We start from the raw sequence: 18,423 nt of genomic DNA, 5'->3' as shown, positions 1-18,423 counted from the left end.
GGTGCATTTTTTCAGCTCTTTCTGGGGCTGAGCTTGGTCATTACAATGACCGAGTGTTCAGGTTATTTTTTTTCTCTTACATTATATTGTAGGCATTGTGCACATGGTTATCCTGATTCAGTTTCAGTCAATGGGCTAGTTTTAAATTAGTGGCAGCCTCCTGCTGCTTGGGTCCAGGTGCTATGCTGACTAGGTAATTGCTGAAACCCCTGAAGCAGAATTCCTGACAGGTGTTCCCATCAGGTGACAACACCAGCATGCAGCTTGCTCCCTCCCTCCTTTTGTCTATCAGCACTGTGGGGAATTGGTTCTCTCCACCCATTCTTGAATGCTGATGTTTGACATCCACTCCCATCAAAAAGAGTTGTTACAAATCATAAAATATCTTTGCTGATTTTTTTTTCAAAATCAACACAAATAAATCTATAGGTATAATCTTACATTTCACTAACTGCTATTTTTATTAAACGCTCTACCGATTATTTCCAACCATATACTCAAGACATCATGACCTTGAATCCTTACAAATTGACTCTCTCATCTCCAAGTAAATCTCTATATCCAAGAGTTTCTCAGACTTGAAAGGGTTTGGGGATATAGAAAAATACATAAGTGAATCAGGGATTTCTACAGTCTCTACTCTGGGCCAGGCCCTTAGCACCTCACAAATTGATAAAAAGCAACAATTTGCTAACTGGTCTCCCAGCTCTAAGCCAATATGCACACAGCTGCCAAAGTAATTTTTAATCAAACACATTTTATTTATTTGGGGGAAGGGAGGAGGGAGAGGGAGCATTCTGAACCAGATTTCACCCATTTCAAGAGTTAAGGGTTGCAGACCTGCAACTATGCAATTTACCATTCTTAAAATCTTTTAACCTCTTAGCAAATCACCGTCCTGCTCTAGAACAAAAAGTGCTTCTCTCCATCATACATTCTTTCCTCTGGCTAGGGAGGTGTCTCCATAGTCCCATTTTTGCTCTTTATCTTTGCTTATCTTATTTTCAGCCCCCACAAAATTCCAGATCTCTCTCCATCCACTTCTTTGCTTATGACTGTGTTCATTCAGCTCCTCTGTGAAACTTCTTTGATTAATGTAATTTCATTATTTTGCCTTCTTTCAACACCTATCAAGTTATACTTCAAGCTGCATGATTTTGCAATTTCACATAGAATATATTCTGTCGTTCCATTATAAGCTTTTTAGGTGCAGAAACCATGCATCCTTTTTCTCTCATATTCCACCAAGATTCCCAACGTACTCCAAGAAGCTACAGCAAGCACAACAGCTACACCCTGGTAAAACTAGCAACAAATAATAGTCCTTTGGAATATTTGGGATGTAGATGTCTCAAGATCTGTGCATCTCTTGGGTTCTTCTATATTACTACCACACTGGGGTGCATGGGATGTTCAGAGAAGACGAGGGTCTCCTGTATGAATGCTTGCTGCTAAGCCTTTTTGAGGGCTGCTCATCCACCTTAAATGTCTGCCTGATTTTTGCAGTCTTTACTTGTGGCTACAAAAAGCTGGAGCAGATTCAGCAGCAAATGTAAAACCATATGGATAGATGGCCCGAACCAGATTTAAGGGTAACTAAGAGGCCTCAAGCCCATTGTAAAAAGGTGTCTACCTCAAGCACATGGAAACTTCACCTGGTGGAAGGGATGAATGAGAGCAACTTGTTCCAAGGCCATGAAAGTGGCTGAAGCAGGTACTGTGGAAGGCTCAGAGAGCTAGGTCTGACAAGGTCATCCATTGCATCCTGAGCCATCTCCAGTCAGGCTGACTTTTGTCTTGTCACTGGACCTCATAACTCTGGAGAAGCCTGATAAGTGTGCAATTCTGCCTCACTTAAATCCAATTAAGTCAAGTCATCACCCTGTGATATCATTGATCCTTTCAAAAATGAAGGGCACAAACAGGACAGTATTGAGCCACCAAAGGTTACCCAATACAATGCCCCTAAAAGCATCTCTTTAATCAATGGGCTCAGAGTTGGACACAATCAAAAAAATGACTGAACAATATTCATAAGAGGTATTGAGTGTTACAACTCATAAAAGCAAAGGATTCTATGCAAGAAAGTCTAATCTGTGTCCATAACAGCATGGAATGATGTAGAGAACACTGGATTTAGCTAGGAGAGCTTGTGGTTTGATTAGTCGCCTTACATGTTAAATGAAGGGATGAGATAAGATGGCCTTTGATATTCCTCCCAGCTTTAGGGATTTGAATCTCATCTGTCCTCCAGCTTCCTTCAAATTCTGGCTAAAATTCTACCTTTCAGAGAAATCTAGGAAAATGCACATGAACTGATACAGAATGAAGTAAATAGAACCAAAAGAATAATTTATACAATAACAAAAATGGTAAAAAGCTTTGAAAGATTTAGGACTCTGATCAGTGTAATAATCAACCACAATTCCAGAGGATTGATAATGAAACATGCTACCCAACACCTGATATAAATGTGAAAAACTCAAGAGTCCTTTACAACTATTTTTTGGACATAACTAATGTAAAATTGTTTAGCTTGACTGTTTATAACAGTCAAGTTTGCTTGACAGGGATTTTATTTTTTATTTCTTTCTCAACATAGTTGGGAGAGGATGAAAAAGAAAATTTTGCCAATTTAAAAAAATATAAAAACTATTCCAACTTTTACATGTTGTCCTTAATGCTAGTGCCTTTTCTCTGTTGATTTCCCCCTAATTTATACTATATATCTTATTTGAACATCATTGTTTCAAAGTTGTTTTCCCCTAATGTGAACTCCTTGAGGAGGGACTTGTCTTTTGGCTTTCTGTATACTTAGCATTCAGCATAATAATGTATGTTGATGTAAATGAAGTTGATGTGAAATAAAAGCTTATTGGCTAACTGTCTAGAAAACCTAAGACATGTAACTTTCCTGGCCTTAATATTTTCATCTTCAAAATAAAAGGATAAAATTAAATGATCTTTGCGGTCCTTTCCAACACCATCAAATCCTTATATTTTTCATCCTTAGGAAAAAAAGTAGTTCATCACAACACATCACTTTATTGAAGCACTCAGCTGGCAGGAGAGAATATCTAACCCCTTCTGTCCTACCAGAGCCAAGAGAAACTAATGAATATGAATATAGGATTCTCACAGAGAAAATTAGTTTCATATCCTCTGAAAGTCCTGGCAACTATCCTAGAGCAGAATTCAAGAGGAGATCCGATCAAAACTAATCTCTAAACTGCCTTATTCTCCCAACCAATTGCATCAAATATTGCTTCTCTCCCCCCGCCCCCAACTTTCATTTTGCAGTACCTATCTGAGTTTTAGAAAGAGACTACTGATTCTTGAACCTCTTCCCTACAATATTGTGATATTCTACTTTTGGGAAATTTTCTTCATTCTTCAGACATCAAGAAGTCAAAGAATGTAAGACATGAAGTTAAGACAAGACAGTGACTATCCATCTTGATTCCAGAGAACTTTAGTCAAGTTCATTTCTGAATTTTGCCCACCAAGTTACCATTCTACTTTCAAGTGAGGAAGATTTCTGAATACAGAAACAACTTTGCCCATAAATTTTTTTCATCAGGATGACGCTTTCAAAGATGCTAAAGGATACTAAGCAAAGCAAGACTCCAAAATCTTTGTTTTTGTGAAGGGTCTATATTGGGATTCAAAGTCAGAGGAATTTGAAGTCTTTTCCTATGACAAATACTGAATGTAAAATATTAGTCCTACATAATAAAAAGAAAACATACAACTTACAATTCAAAAGTTTTATATGATTCAAAGGAAAAAGTTACATTACAGTTTCATTAAATAATAGTTTGAAAAATCTGTTATAAAAACCATTATGAAACATTTTACATTTTATTCTTGGAACTTAAAAAAAAGGCTCAAAAAAATCAAGAGAAATTATTCAGGCAATAAAGTGCACAGGGAAAATTTGCCTCATCATTCTCAATCCATAATACCCAGAGATTTCAGATGAAGGCCTCTGAACCTAGAAAAAATAACAACAAAAGTTCTGATTCATGGATTAACTTCTCTTCATGAGGGACTTGTTTCCCAACCCTACATACTCAAAAAGGGACAAAAGAAATAAGAGAACCAAAAAATTTTACTAAGGGTATTTCTATAGTTTTTCCAGTCTAATTCAAGAATGAAAGCATAGCTAAAAAAAAAAAAAAATAACACTTTCAGCACAAATAAAATTTGTGTGTATGTCTTAAAGAATCAACCATTAAGTCTTTTCTCAGGGTAATGAAACAATCTGAAAAATCTCAACCAAACACTGAAAAAGTAATTCTCTTGAATCCATCCATACTCTGGGGTATTAATAGTAAGACTCATCCTATTAGGAAAAATACGCAAATTGAGAGCCCTAGAGAGAACAGACAGTCAAGAAATTTTGGATTCTAACTTAGTAGCTGGTGCTACTGTACTAGATTTAGAAGTGAAGGGTTGGGGGATGAAAAATTAAAAAAAATAAAAACACATGAAAGTGGTACTTTTACAACTGTATCAAAACCTCTACAGTCTAATAGGTGAATTCCAATCACATCACTTACATACAGGTTAAATAATATAGTGACATTAGGTAGTATAAAGATCACTAAAGATAGTGAGGGGGTGAGTGGATGGGGTTGGAATAGCTGAATATTCATTGAATAACGGCCTTAACATCAAATAAGCTAGGAACAAAACTTTGTAACACCAAAATTAACATTTCAATTTACCATAATTTTTATAAAGGTAAACTGCCAATAACTATGTTCATATGTAAAATTCTAAATACATAAGCTTTTCTAAATTATAGTAGTAGTGCAACATACAATGCAATCCCTACTGTCTAATTGTCTAGAACTACAGTGCAATGCTTAACAAAAAAGATTTTGTGCCTTGATGGACAAAACAGAATAATTCCTCCCAGGCTCTGGAAAACATGTGCCCCCACTCCCCACCAAAAAAAATTAACAAACGGCAGCAGTGAATTGCAAAGGAAACAGTCAACTAATTTCTATCTTCTCCTTCCTATCTTCCCATTTATAAACATTTTTCTTTGCTGCTTCCAAAAAACCATTTTCATTTTCCCAAGTCAATTACAAAAGCTGTTGACATTTGTAATATTGTTTTCTACTCCTGATGTGTGAGGGAATTAAAGAATCAGAGTTGGCCAGCTGACACACGTATTTAACTTTTAAAGTAAATTTCTTTGGTGAACAGAAAGGAAAAAAATCATTCAATGGGTCACTTCAATTTACTAGAAAAGGTCAATTTACACAAGACACACAAAAATCCTAAGGCCACCCATCGAGAGAATCAAATTCAAAGTGTTTAAATGAGTTATTTCACACCTTTCAGGTCTGAGAGGTAAGAAAGTGGGAATGGTTTGCAATTTCAATATAAAAGTAACTGTCTTATATGAAGAAAATTTAAAGTATGAGGCAGATTTTTACTCAACAGCACATAGGCTACTCTATGAAACTGGCAGGTCTTGGTCCCCTGACATCTTAGATTCCCAAACCATACTTGTTGCTCAGGGTATCTACTTTAAATGAGTAGACAAACTTGAAATGTTTTGAAAAAGTAATTGCAATTTTTTTTCTTTAAAAGGCCCTCAGTCAATTATTTACAGGTCTTAAAAATTCTTAGGCTTAAAGAGGACGGACTATGACTAATGATTTCTTTTGCCTGGATGATGTTCCAAATTTACCAAGCTGGATAATTATAAAAAATGTTTTTCATTATTAATAAAAAACAGCTTGCAAAGTAATTATGATATAAATACCTTTATAGAAACACTAGTATAAAAATTAGTACCCTGTAACATTTTGTAAAAAAAATTATGAATACAAAGGTTAAGTGAGTCAAGATTCTGTAAACTTCATGGTTAAGATGTTTTTTTCTTTCAATGCTGGTGATTCAGATTATCAATTTTTTGAACACTTTCCTTTAAAAACAAACGCCCCCCAAGTTTCTCAAACTACAAAATAGTAATAGTGAACAGGGCCTCAATTAAAGAAAAAAAAGTGTTAACAAGATGCTTTCATCAGAAACTGCCCCCAAACCCAGGAAAAAATGTCAATTCTGTGTTTTAGTCATTATAATAAGTGTTCGGAATAAAAGGCCTTCTGGAAATACCAGACAACAGATTATGTCCTGAATGATTCCTTAGGCAGAGCATGATGGCATGGGGACTAATGGGCTCAGAGACACACCAGTATTTCCAGGCTTCTCTGATGAAGCAATTCTGTTTAATTTGCCCACTTCAGCCTGCCAGTTCGGGATCTTCTTGGCGGCCATATGACGTCGGGCATGTTTTGTCAAGTGATCACTTCGCATAAAACGCCGAGCACATACAGGGCACACAAATTTCTTTTCTCCTGTATGAGTTCTTCGGTGTCGAGAAAGTTCATCTGAGCGAGCAAATTTTTTATCACAACCTGCCCAGCTGCAGTTGAAAGGTTTCTCTCCTAAGAATAGAAAAGGGGGAAAATTACAAGTTAAAAAAAAAAAAAAGAAAGAAAGAAAGAAAGAAAAAAGAAAGCATTAAACCATCTGAACAGGACAACATCTAGCTTTTTATGTTATAACACACAAATTCCCCTCAGCTATCCAACAGAAATGGGGGAGGACAAGAATACCTAGCAATTAAACAGCAGTGTAAGATTTATAAAGCACCTTAAAAATATTCTCTCATTTGACCCTCACAACCATCCTGGAAGGTTATCATCATCTTTGTTTCACAGTTGAGGAAACTGAGGCTGAGAAGTTAAAACAACTTGCCCACTTAGGTAATGATTCATAGCAAGTAAATACCAAAAACAGGATTCAGAACTCCAAGTCCATTACTCTATCTACCCTACCCTTTAGCTGCCTAATCCTAGTACTATTCTTTCTTTTTGTTGGGTCATCTTAGCCTTATCTTGACTTCTCATGACCTCACAGGGTTTTCTTGGCAAACATAATAGTAGTTTATCATTTTCTTCTTTAGCTCATTTTATAGATAATGAAACTGAGGTAAGCAGAGTTAAAATGAGTTGCCCAGAATTACATAACTAGTAAGTGTCAGAAGCCGGATTTGAACGCAGGAAGATGAGTCTTTCTGACTCCAGACCTGACGCTTTATCCACTGTATCACTTAGCTGCCCCTCTATCCACCTTATAGGGTTGCTGCAACACTAGTTTTTGTTGTTTCTTGTTTGTATGTTATCTTTTCTACGTTACTATATTTTGTGTCTTCAAATATAGTGGAAACACCTTGAAAGCAAGAATTTATTTATGCTATTGTTTCATTCCTTAAACAAAAAATGCTCAATAAATGCTTGCTGGTTGATTAAGAATATTGTCTGAACACAAAACAAGAATTTTTATGTTTGTGAGATTCCAAAGTTTCAAATTTTGGTAAAACTGACACTGAGATCAGTAAAACTACATTTAAAACAGTTAAAGTCTGTAATAGTGCTACAAGATGTCACAATGGAGCGCTGGCCTAAAAGGCAAGAGGACCAATTTCCCTGAGATCAAGTCTGGCCTCAGATACTAGTTAGTGACCAAGGGGAAATTATTTCAGTTTCTTTCAGGTTTCCTAGTCTGTCAAATAAGCTGGAGAAGGAAATGGCCAACTGCTTCAATATCTTAGCTAAGAAAATTTCAAATGAGGACATGAAGTATTAGACAAGACTGCAACTGAACAACAAAAAATCAAAAAGTCTTTTAAGGAACTTTTCCAAGTTTTCCTCCAGTCTTTAAGATTTAGTTAGGAGGAGACTACAGTCTCCTGTAGGTTAAAAGTTTAGCCTAAATGCCCCCAGGAAAATTTCTGTCCTCCAATGCTAGTCAATCTGTATCTTTAATGATGTACCTCAGATGCGAGGCACAAAAAATGTCCAAAGGACTGAAAGACCAGGGACCGCAATTCCAAGCTATTAACTGTAAAGTTGAAAAGAATATTAGAGGTTACCTAGTCCACCAACCTCCTTTTACAATGGAGGAAACTGAGACCAGAAGATATAACAAAAAACTTAACAGCAAAACAATTCAACTTTTCCAACTCCAAGTCCAAGGCTCTGTTAAAATAGTAAGCTCATCCATATTGAAAATGAATAAATTTACTAATTCTGTTTTAAGCAGCTGGACTTGCTGTCTGATTACTGTGAGAAGTGTCTTTTTCGCTTTATAATTTTTATGTTAGGTGGGGTAGGACAATATTGAGCACGCTGGAATAGATCAATCCCATCTGTAAAATGAAGAACTAGAATAGATCATCCCCAAAGTGTCTTTCTGCTGTGAAATTTATAATCTTGTAAATCCTTATAACATAAAATATTTAGTACTTTTTTTTGCTGAGGCAATTGGGGTTAAGTGACTTGCCCAAGGTCACACAAACTAGGAAGTGTTAAGTATCTGAGGCTAGACTTAAATTCAGGTCCTCCTGACTTCAGGGCTGGTGCTCTATCCACTGCACCCCCTAGCTACCCCCAAAATATTTATTCTTAATCAGTTTTAGTTTCTTATGAAAAACTTGGTATTCAATACAATTATCAAACTGAACACAATGTGCTTTTGAAATAATTTAAGTGAAAAATTTACCAATGCAGTATTATGATTTGACAGTTGGACCATTAATTGGGATGTGGAACTTTCCTATCTAAGCACATGCTCCAAAGGAGAGGTTTTTAATTAAGTTGAAGGCAGCAAGAAGAGGGCTTATTTTTATTTCCTTCCTACCCTCTGTCACTTTCTTGCTGCTATTGATGAATGCTGGTTTCATGTATAACTAATCCTCATTATCACAAATTCCTTATACAGTGGTTCATGAATTTTAGTACCACCTCAGAAGGGATTTACTAACACAAAATTTTTTAGAGGAATTAGCACCTAAACATTTTAGCTGTATCTATTTATAAAAATCAATTTATGAGCGTGGCTGGGTACTTTCATAGTGATAATCAACAATAACTCTGATCTACTCCAGTACTAAAACTAATGCTCATAATGAGAGCCTTGAGGATCTGAAACATTCTGTATCATCAATTATAATGAGCTCCACGGAGAGTAGGGACCTGTATCTTTTATATGTTTTTTCTCTCTCCCAACACCAAGCACAGTGTTATACTCAAACTAGGTACTTAACATATGGTGAATTTAGATTAAAAAAAAAAAAAAAAAAAAATAATAATAATAATAATAATAATAATAACAACAACAACAATAATGGTGTTTGGTACCACTTTGAAAATTGCTAATGCCTAGGAACATTAATAAAAAATGATTTGGAAGGAACTTCAGACATCAGTCTAACCCATACTTCTAACAATTTTTATTATCACAAAGTCCCCTTTGGCTAATTGGTGAAGCCAAATGCACCTGGTTACAGAATAATGTTTTTAAATAATTGAATAATATGCTAAGTGTTTCAGTTGAAGTTTAGTAAAAATGAAAATTTAATTTTTTCCTAACCAAATTCATGGAGTCCTAGAAATCTTTCCATAGTCCTCTTAGGGATCTAGAGATTCCAGGTTAAGAACCCCAGATCTATACTCTATGCTTTTATCCAGCCACTAATGGTTAACAAAATTAAATCAGAATGCCCTACTGCTTCAGTATCATATATTCCCATTGTCAGTGGGAAAACAAGACCTACAAATCAGACACAAGTTATGTGGCATTCTGTTCACATTTTCCCATCAAAATAAATTTAGGGCAATTTCCTAACCATTTGACCTGAAATTTAGATAGCAGTGAACTTTTTTTAAACACATACGCACCAGTGTGAGTACGAAGATGGGCCTTGAGGTGGGAACTTTTGAAGTAAGTTTTCCGGCATCCTGGAAAGTTACACACATAGTTTCTTCTTCGGGAAAAATCTATTGAAGGGACACAATTTTGACTAGGTGTAATGAAGACTGGTGCAGGGGCAAGAGGGAGTAACTTGGTATTTCCTAGAGTCATGACATTTGGTTGGCAAGATGCTGGCTGTGGGAGAGCAGCCTGGGGAAAGACCAGCATAACAGCTCCTTGAGGCACCGATGTTCCCATAAGGACAGGCTGAGAGACTGGAGCAGTTTGGGGTAAAATGGGCTTGATGGGTGGTGGGTTTGTCTGGGAAGGGGGCTTCAAGAAAGCTGAAACCATTCCACCACTTTGACCAGTCACAGGGATCATTTGGCAGAGAACGGAGGGAGGATGGATCGGAACAGGAACAGAAATGTAAGAGGCAGCTTTCCTTGGGGCATCACTATCACAATTCTTTGGTGTGCAGGTCTGTGTTGCAATGGGCCACACCCCCTGTAGTCCTTTATCAGGAAGAGATGAACCAGAATTTTGTAAACGAGGTGCACAGGGGATTAAATTAACACGGTTTAAACCACTTTCGAGGTGCAAGGCCTGAAAAGCTTCCGAAATTCCTGAGTGGTGAGTTTCCTTCAGGCCTATGGAATTTCTGTTGCTTGAAATGCCTTCCACTTCTCCTTGGGTTGCAGGAATGTGAGAGGAAGCAGAACTGTCTCCAGTGTGCCGGATCACACTGGTTACCATGGCTTTATAGGGCTGAAGAGAAGCTGCTTCTGGCACCTCTGCCTTCTGACTGGGCAGCCCTAACTCCATCTTCATTCTTGACAATTTGGCTACCAAAATAGAGGCCGTGTTTGCAGGAGCCGAATAGATCGATGTGTTGGCTGGGCCTGCCTTTGTTTGGGAAGCAGTGACGTGGGAGGGAAGAAGCAATGAAGCAGATGGTTCAAGAAGATCTGGACTGTGAGGGGGAGTCATGCACTACAAAGAAAAGAAACAATAAATAAGGCAAAAGTATGAAAAGGCTATCATAGAGATTTAGGGTTGATTTTAAAGGGTATACATTTAGAATATGATTCCCCTATATATTTAAAAGGTCAACAAAACAATCTAAATATTCTACAAAGCATATGGTATAAGAAATCAGAAAGAGTTGACAAATTTCAGTAAAAAGAAGTCTCAATGCATAAATCCCCTCACAATTTTACAGTAGCATGGATGGGAAGAACTGTTACAAAAGCCCCTTCCTCTCCAAATGTCTTCCATTTAGATAGTATCCATTCTCTCTTCCCAGTTTAACAGGTTTAAATAAGTGCAGGAAATACCAGTTCCCTTTTCTTAGATAATGGAAATTCAGATATACACAGTGAATCAACGTAATTTTTTCAATTGAATTTATAATTCATGACATCTGTTACATTTAGTTCTTTAAAATCTGAATTCCAATTGCAGCCTCAATCCATCAATATTCTGAGACAGACATGATTATAGCACAGGTACTAAATTCTCCAGAAAAATGGTCATCCTGTGTCACTTTTCCATTCCCTGATTTCTATCAATTCCCTGTTATTCTGCACTCAGTATAAGTTTAAAGGTTTCTCAGCATTATCATATGGTTTTTATCCTAGAAACTACTGAGGCATCAATTCCTATGCTTTTGCCTCTGCTGAATCTTTCAGCACTTCTCTCCAATTCAAGGACTTAAGGCCAATCTCACTTCTAGAGAGAGCTGTACATCTTAGAAAATGTTTAAATTAAATCCCCACCATCACAATCAATAATAAGAGTTAAAAAAAAAAAAAAAAAAGTATTATCTCCAGAAGTTCCCAGTTAAAATACACATTATGTAGAAAGAAAAGGATAACCCTAATCCTTCTTTAGCCCCTTCTCACTAGCACAAGTTGAGCTACCAAGCTATTCAATAGTTATTTCATAAAGTACAGAAGGGACATCCCTGGAATGATTAAATTTAAGGCAATGGAGGTTTCAATGGAGGCATTAGGTAAGAGGGACCAGTATAGAGAGTGGAGTCATGGTTAGGAGGTGAGGCAGCTAAGATGAACACTTGTGCCAGTGGATGACTTAAAGACAGTTCGTGGGGTCCTTTTTAATCTGAGTGAAATGCTGATAATAAAGGGAAATCAGTCAGAGGCATATGGCTAAATTTTCAACACCACAATTTCATCTTCAGGACTCTACAAGGATATGGTTTTAGCATCAGCTAAAATACTAAAGAGCACATTACTAGCATTTCACAGTTTATTTTCTTCACCTGAGTTGCTGGGATACCACTGACCTTGGAGAGACTAGTGTCAACAGGCAGATTTTGTTGCCTGACCATTTAAACTTGAGGACCAATTGTGATATGTAAGAGGAAAGATATATCACATGGAAAAATAAAATTTTAATTCAATATCTGCAGGAAGACCAAATAATGCTTTTCCCAGAAACTCACTGAATCTACTCAAGACAAATACTTCAATTAAAAAACCAAGCTAACAGGAGCCACCCTCCATTAATGTACTGTTCTAATGCTTCACTGTGGTGCATGGGATTGACTCTGGGCTCTCAAAAGTTATGCCCAAAAAGCCTCATAGATATCTCCTTTTGAAGACCAGTCCACCTAAGGTAAGAAGGACTCATTATCAAGGCCACCACCTTCTATCAAATTATAAAGGAGATGCAATCTAGATCAGATGAAGTTCCCAGAGTGGATACTGGAAATACTGAAGCCCAACAATAAAATCTAATAGACAGTGGCCGAAATTATATATATATAACCATTTCAAGAACACTCCTCACCCCCCATCCTCATGCCTGGGCCCACTTAAACCCTCCTTTTCTTACCAGGGTAGAAAGAGAATGGAAGTCCTTTGGTAACTCGGATACAGCAGCTTCACCATGCAGGGCAGTAAAGTCTCCTGAATCAGAGACTGGAGTAAGTGGTCTTATCTTTAAGAGGTCACTTTTCTGGGATCTTTGACCCCAGGAGCTCATGCAAACAAGAGCTTCAACAGCTTCCATGTCTGTCTGCTCTAAGACACTACATGTAGACCTCTCACTGTCATGTCGCTTTCTTTCCAGGATAGATTCACATATGTCCATGATGTCAGCCTGAAGATAAATAAATCACAATTAATTTAGTTGGGTTTTTTTTTTTTCAGTTAAATAATTATGGGAAGGATTATGGTGGAATAGAAGGAAAATTGTGCTAGATTTAAATTTCAGCTTTGCTATCTATGGCTCCATTTCCTCTTTTGAAAAATTGGAGTATGGGGCAGTAACTACACAATTTCCAAATTCCATTTCTAGGAAAAAATGCTGAATAAAAAAAAACATTCTTATACGAAAGCACACTGATATCTAGCAAAGTTTTTTTTTTTTTTAATACATGTTTTTCAGAGTAAAGGATTAAAACTTCAACCACAGAAATAAAAACCAGAGAATCAACTAAAACAACCACCACCTTCAGTGTAGAACAATGGTCCTCAAAGTGTAGTCCAAAGAATTGTTGGGGTCTCTGAAACTCTTTCAGAGGGTCTACAAATTCAAAATTATTTTTTATTTCTAATATAGTAAATAGCTATAAATATAACCCATGTGAACAAAAACTCTTTGAACAGATCCTCAATAATTTTTTTGAACAACATGAAGATACTGAGAACAAAGGTTTGAGAACCACTGGTGTAGAATATTAAGCTAACCTCCTACTAATGGGAATTCCAACAAACTCATCATTTTAACCAGTGGGCACAAGTACTAACTGGCACATGTCTAGTCAAAGCAAGTCTTCTTCCAGGGACCTGTAACAGTACTTTTAGGTTAAAAACAAAACAAAAAACTATATCCTGAGACTAAAGTTATAGTATTACCCCAGGGGAGATTTTTTTCTGCTTATCAAATTATAAACTCGAGAGCAGAATCAAGTCTTAGACCTCCCTAAATCCCTAATGAAGCAGAATGAACTCTATTGGATATAACAAGGCACTCAAATATCTGGTGGTACAATACCCACTTTATACAACAATACCAATTAATGTGAAAGTTGCTTTTTATCAAGGTTTTTCTTTTTAATTAATAGTATTTTATTTTTTTCCAATTACATATAAAGACAATTTTCAACATTTATTTTTTGAATGACTCTGAGTTCCAAATTTGTTTCCCTTTCTTCTTTCTTCTCACAAGGGCAAGCAACCAGCTATAGATTATCTATCTATCTATCTATCATAGGGTGTTAAGATTTAAAGCTAGAAAGAACTGTAGAAGCCATGTAATTCAACCTCCCTTCATTTTATTGATGAAGAAATTAAGGCCCAAGAAGTTTCCACTTGCCTAAATCTATATACTAGTAGTAAATGGCAAAGGTGGGATTTGAACATGGATTCTTTGGACTTCAAATCCCTCACTCTTTCCACCACACTATCAGATATAATCCTGATAACAACCCTGTGAGCATGAAATAGGTATTAGGCCCATTTTATAAAGAGGAAAATTAAAGGTGGGGAAAAGAGTTTTAAGTAACTCAAAGTCACCTTTTAACTAAGTTACAGGTTTTAAGGGTTTAAGCCCAGGTTTCTTCCAAATTCAAGTTCAATACTCTACCAATATGTTGCTTACCCATAGTTAACTGAGATCCGTGTCAAATAAATGATTTATACCTAGTCCATCAGCTAAGAAATGATGGAGCCAGGAAAAGGGAGAGGGGAGCCAGAACCCATATTTCCTACATCACGTCATATTGAGAATTAAGTCATATTCTTCTCATTCTATTAGGTCACCTTTCTTTCTGAATCAGGCAACTATATTCTTCTCCTAAAATGCCCCATCCCTCAATACTTGTGTTAAGAATCAGGTGGAATCTTAGAGATGCTGGAATCAAATGTTTTCTTTTTATCACAGAGGAACTGAGAGACGTTTTTCAAATAAATCATGAAATCCAAGTAGGCCCTTTCCCCAATACTGGTTTGTAATACTACCACTAATCAAAAATTCTTTCTGAGTTTGAAAGGAACATAGAGATCATCTAGTCCAAGATTCTTCCTCCTATTTTATGAAGAACTTGTAACCCACTGAGGGAATGTACTCAAGTAATCAAAATGCAAGTTGTTTGCCTGAACATTCAGGGACTCTTTCCTTAAAACTATAAGCACTTCCTTACAACCTCAAGCAAAGACTTCAAAGACCTTGTTGTTTCCCCAAAGTCCCCCTCATAGACACACTTTTCCATGCTGGACTTCTAACAGCAATAATCATGTTAACCCAAGCATCCATAAACAGGAATAGCAACTTAGAACCAAAGGAAAGCAATCTGTGAACATATCCTTTCTGATCTCCACAAGGAAAACCTCAATACTATTTTAAGTGATCTTAGCAGTATAGGCTAAATTTTATAAAACCCTAAAGCATTCTTAGTCCTAAATACAAATCCGTATTTCAAAACCATTAACTCTACTTATTAACCAGGAGAATGAAGCTGATGAAAAAAGCATCCTCATAAGGAACCCCAATAGTTCCTTGGAGAAATCTGTTGGAGGGGAAACTGGAATAAGATGAAATACATATTTTCTAGGAACACCTTATGGTATATAAATAACTTTCTGAATCTATTTTCTTAGTATCTCTGGCTATCAGTCTAGCTATATACAGCTTAGAAGAGGTAAAGCTGGGAAGGTAGGTGGGAATCAAACTTCAGAATTTTGAAAGGAGACTAAGGAATCTGGCCTTCATTTGGTGGAAGACCACTACTCAAGCCAAAATCACTTATTAAGTACTTTTATACATCTAAGGCACTGTGGGACTTAAAACAAAAATCAGTAGCTGCCAATAAGTAGCCTTTACTCATATTAAGAATCCTGGACCTAAGGTCCTTATCCAGTACACAGCACTGTGTAGAAAATATGACCTGAGATCTTCTTTCCAACTGTGAGATTCTATAGTTCCAAATAGCAAAATTAGAAGCAAGGGATAGAAGCTGTTGAGGCAGATTTTGAATAAGGAATAATTTTTTAACAACGAGAACTGTCCAAAAGAGGAATGGCTTCTTGGAAAGGCAATGAATTTCCTCCTCTCTCCTCTATTGGATGAATTTGAATCAAAGGCTAGATGATTACTCTCAAAGACAAGAATTGTGGCTAAATGCTGGCTTAAGAAAAATGGTTAAGGGGGAAGGTAGGTGGTGCAGGACCCGAGTTCAAATATGGTCTCAGACACTTAACACTTCCTAGTTGTGTGACTCTGGGCAAGTCACTAGACCCCAATTGCCTCAGCAAAAAAAAAAAAAAAAAAAAAAAAAAACCTAAAAAGAAAAAAGGTTAAGTTTTTAATTTAACTTGCAGTCCCTGGGATTTGTGGGTAGATTTAGATCCAGAAATCTAAGGGGGAAAAATTAAACCTTGATTTTCACTAATCTCTAACCAAAATTTGGCGTTTTCTTTCATTCTAAACGAAAACAAAATATAATTGTTCCGAAAAGGGGTCCATAGACTTCACCAGACTGGTAAAGGAGACCATGGGCGGGGGACGACTAATCACTTCTCTATAGCAGAGCATCCATCCTGAACTCTGAACTGGTTGTGCTAGATAAGTCGTTGCTCAAACAGAAGCGCTTTAATACAATATAATGAAAAGAGAGATGGATTCATAGTAAGGACCTGGTTTTATTTCCCAGTTTTTTTTACTTGTTTTCAGGTTTCCTTCAGCAAGTTCTCACTGGGCTTCTTTCCTCAGCTATAAAATAAGGGGGTTGGACTAGATGACCTCTAAGATCCTTTTCAGCTCAAAATCTCTGATCTCTTAAATTCCTTCTCCCTCAAAGATTAAGTGATTCTAAGAACCCAAGTCTATGCACTTCCAAAAACTAACCGCATGACCTTAGGCAATTCATGGAGTCTCTCTCAGGGCCGAAATTTCCCCTTTTGAAGAATTGGGGGGAAGCTTTAAATCCTTTACCTTCTCCCACCCAAAGGTTCTTCATTTCTTTGTGTCATGGGCTCTTTGGTAATGCCCAAGGACTCTTTCTCAAAACGTTTTTACAATGCTTAAAACACGTCCAGGATGACAAAAGGAAACGAATTCTACTGAAATATAGTTATCAGAATATTAAAAAACAAAGCCAAAACCAAGTATGTGAACTCTAGAGTATAGACCTTGGTGCTAGAGTTTGGGTGGGGAGGGTGTGGGGTGGGCATAGTGGGGGGGGAGAGTGTCTTAGCCCCTCCTGGGCAAAAGGAGAAATTCAAGAAAAGAAAGTGACACTTTTTTCTAAGCTCATCAAGTCCGACGCGGCTTCTCCATCTAAAACCCTAATTCTCCCACCCCTCATCTACCCCTCCCCCTCAACTCCCTAGCAAAGCCCCTGCTGTGAGAAGGTAGCAATCAGAGTGGAGGAGGGGCCCCGGGAGCCCCACCTCCCCTGCCCCGCCCCAACCACCACCCACTCCCTACAAGGGCACGGTGACGTCATGGGTGGGCTAAGCAGGGGCCCCGTAGACAGACCCTGCTACTTAGGGGGAGGGGCAGACGCGGGGGGGGGGGGGAGGGGGAAGGAGGGAGACTGAATCGGGCAGGCAGGACCGCCCCCCACCAGTGCGGACCGGAAGCTCGGAATACTCCCCTACCTCCAATCTCGAAAACCGGTAGGGTGCGACCCCGGACGAGTTAAGCACGCCCCGAGTCGCTCCAGAGCCCCAACGCCTCCCCTGGCGCCTCCAGAGGCTGCACGGAGACGGCCAGCGCGCCCCGCCCCGCCCCGGGCACCTAACGGGACCGGGGTGGCAGCGGATCTCCCTCTCTCGGCACCCTCATTGCAAGCCTGGGGCTGTCTCCCCCGCCCCCACACACACACCCACTCCCAGGCGGAAAGGGGGTGTGAGCGGCGGGAGCGAATGAAAGCGGCTGCACGCGCACGGCCCCCTCCCAAAGCACGGCACCAGCCCTCCCGCCCTCCGGCTCGAGTACCCCCGGGGTGTTCCTGCCCCCGGGATGGGAAGCGGGGGGAGGGGTGAGCGACGGTCCTGCCCCCCCCCCAAGGGCAGGAAACCCAAGGGCCCAACATCCCCGCCACCCCTGGAGACTCACAGCAGACGCATCCCCTGGGCCAGCCGTGCCGGTGGTGTGCATGGCGAGGGAAGTCGGGAGCAGCGAGACCCGCGCGAGCTGAGCACCTCCCGCCCGGGCGGCTGCGGCACATGTGGAAAGCAGGCAGCGGCTCTCCGAAACCCAGCACGGACTTCGGGGAGAGCAGCCGGCGTAGATCCCCGGGCAGGGCGCGCGCGCCTCCGCCAGCCCGCCCTCCAGCCCGCGTTCGCCGCTCCGCCCAGGCCACGGCCCTCGACGTGCAGGGAGGGGAGGAGAAGGGGTAAGGCAGGGGAGGGGAAGGAGGAGGGCGCGAAGAGGCCCGGGAGGGAGGGCGGGGCTCAGGGGCGAACCAAAATAAGGCGCGCCCCGCCGCGGAGGTTAAGGGGAACAGCCGGACCAATCACATGCGATCTCGTAGCCGTCTGACCAATGAGGGCGGCGGGGCGACGCGTGATCGGAGCCTGGTCCAGGCGTGATCAAGAGGGCGGGGTGCGGGCACGTGTTTGTATCGAGGAGGGAGAAGGAGAGGGCGGGGCTGGGAGGGAGAGTCCTGGAAAA

The 18,423-nt window shown here is 39.2% G+C and overlaps 1 protein-coding gene across 2 annotated transcripts; it reads right to left on the bottom strand.

Moving 5' to 3' along the window:
- Positions 1-3,752: 3,752 nt before the first annotated feature.
- On the bottom strand, positions 3,753-18,159 carry KLF11 (Kruppel like factor 11). Of its 2 annotated transcripts, none has more exons than XM_031951224.1 (4): positions 17,866-18,159; positions 12,637-12,903; positions 9,765-10,770; positions 3,753-6,467 (listed from the first exon to the last, which is right to left on the bottom strand). In XM_031951224.1, the coding sequence occupies exons 1-4, from the start codon at positions 17,905-17,907 to the stop codon at positions 6,166-6,168; spliced, it is 1,617 nt and encodes a 538-aa protein (XP_031807084.1). In that variant the 5' UTR covers positions 17,908-18,159; the 3' UTR covers positions 3,753-6,165. The 2 variants fall into 2 exon arrangements, with proteins under 2 accessions (XP_031807084.1, XP_031807086.1); XM_031951226.1 differs by lacking the exon at positions 17,866-18,159 and adding an exon at positions 17,406-17,572.
- Positions 18,160-18,423: the final 264 nt, after the last annotated feature.

Source organism: Sarcophilus harrisii, chromosome 2, assembly GCF_902635505.1.
Source record: "Sarcophilus harrisii chromosome 2, mSarHar1.11, whole genome shotgun sequence".
NCBI lineage: Eukaryota > Metazoa > Chordata > Mammalia > Dasyuromorphia > Dasyuridae > Sarcophilus > Sarcophilus harrisii.
Note: the sequence above shows the minus strand (reverse complement) of the source record. Positions and strands in the feature narration are given on the sequence as shown.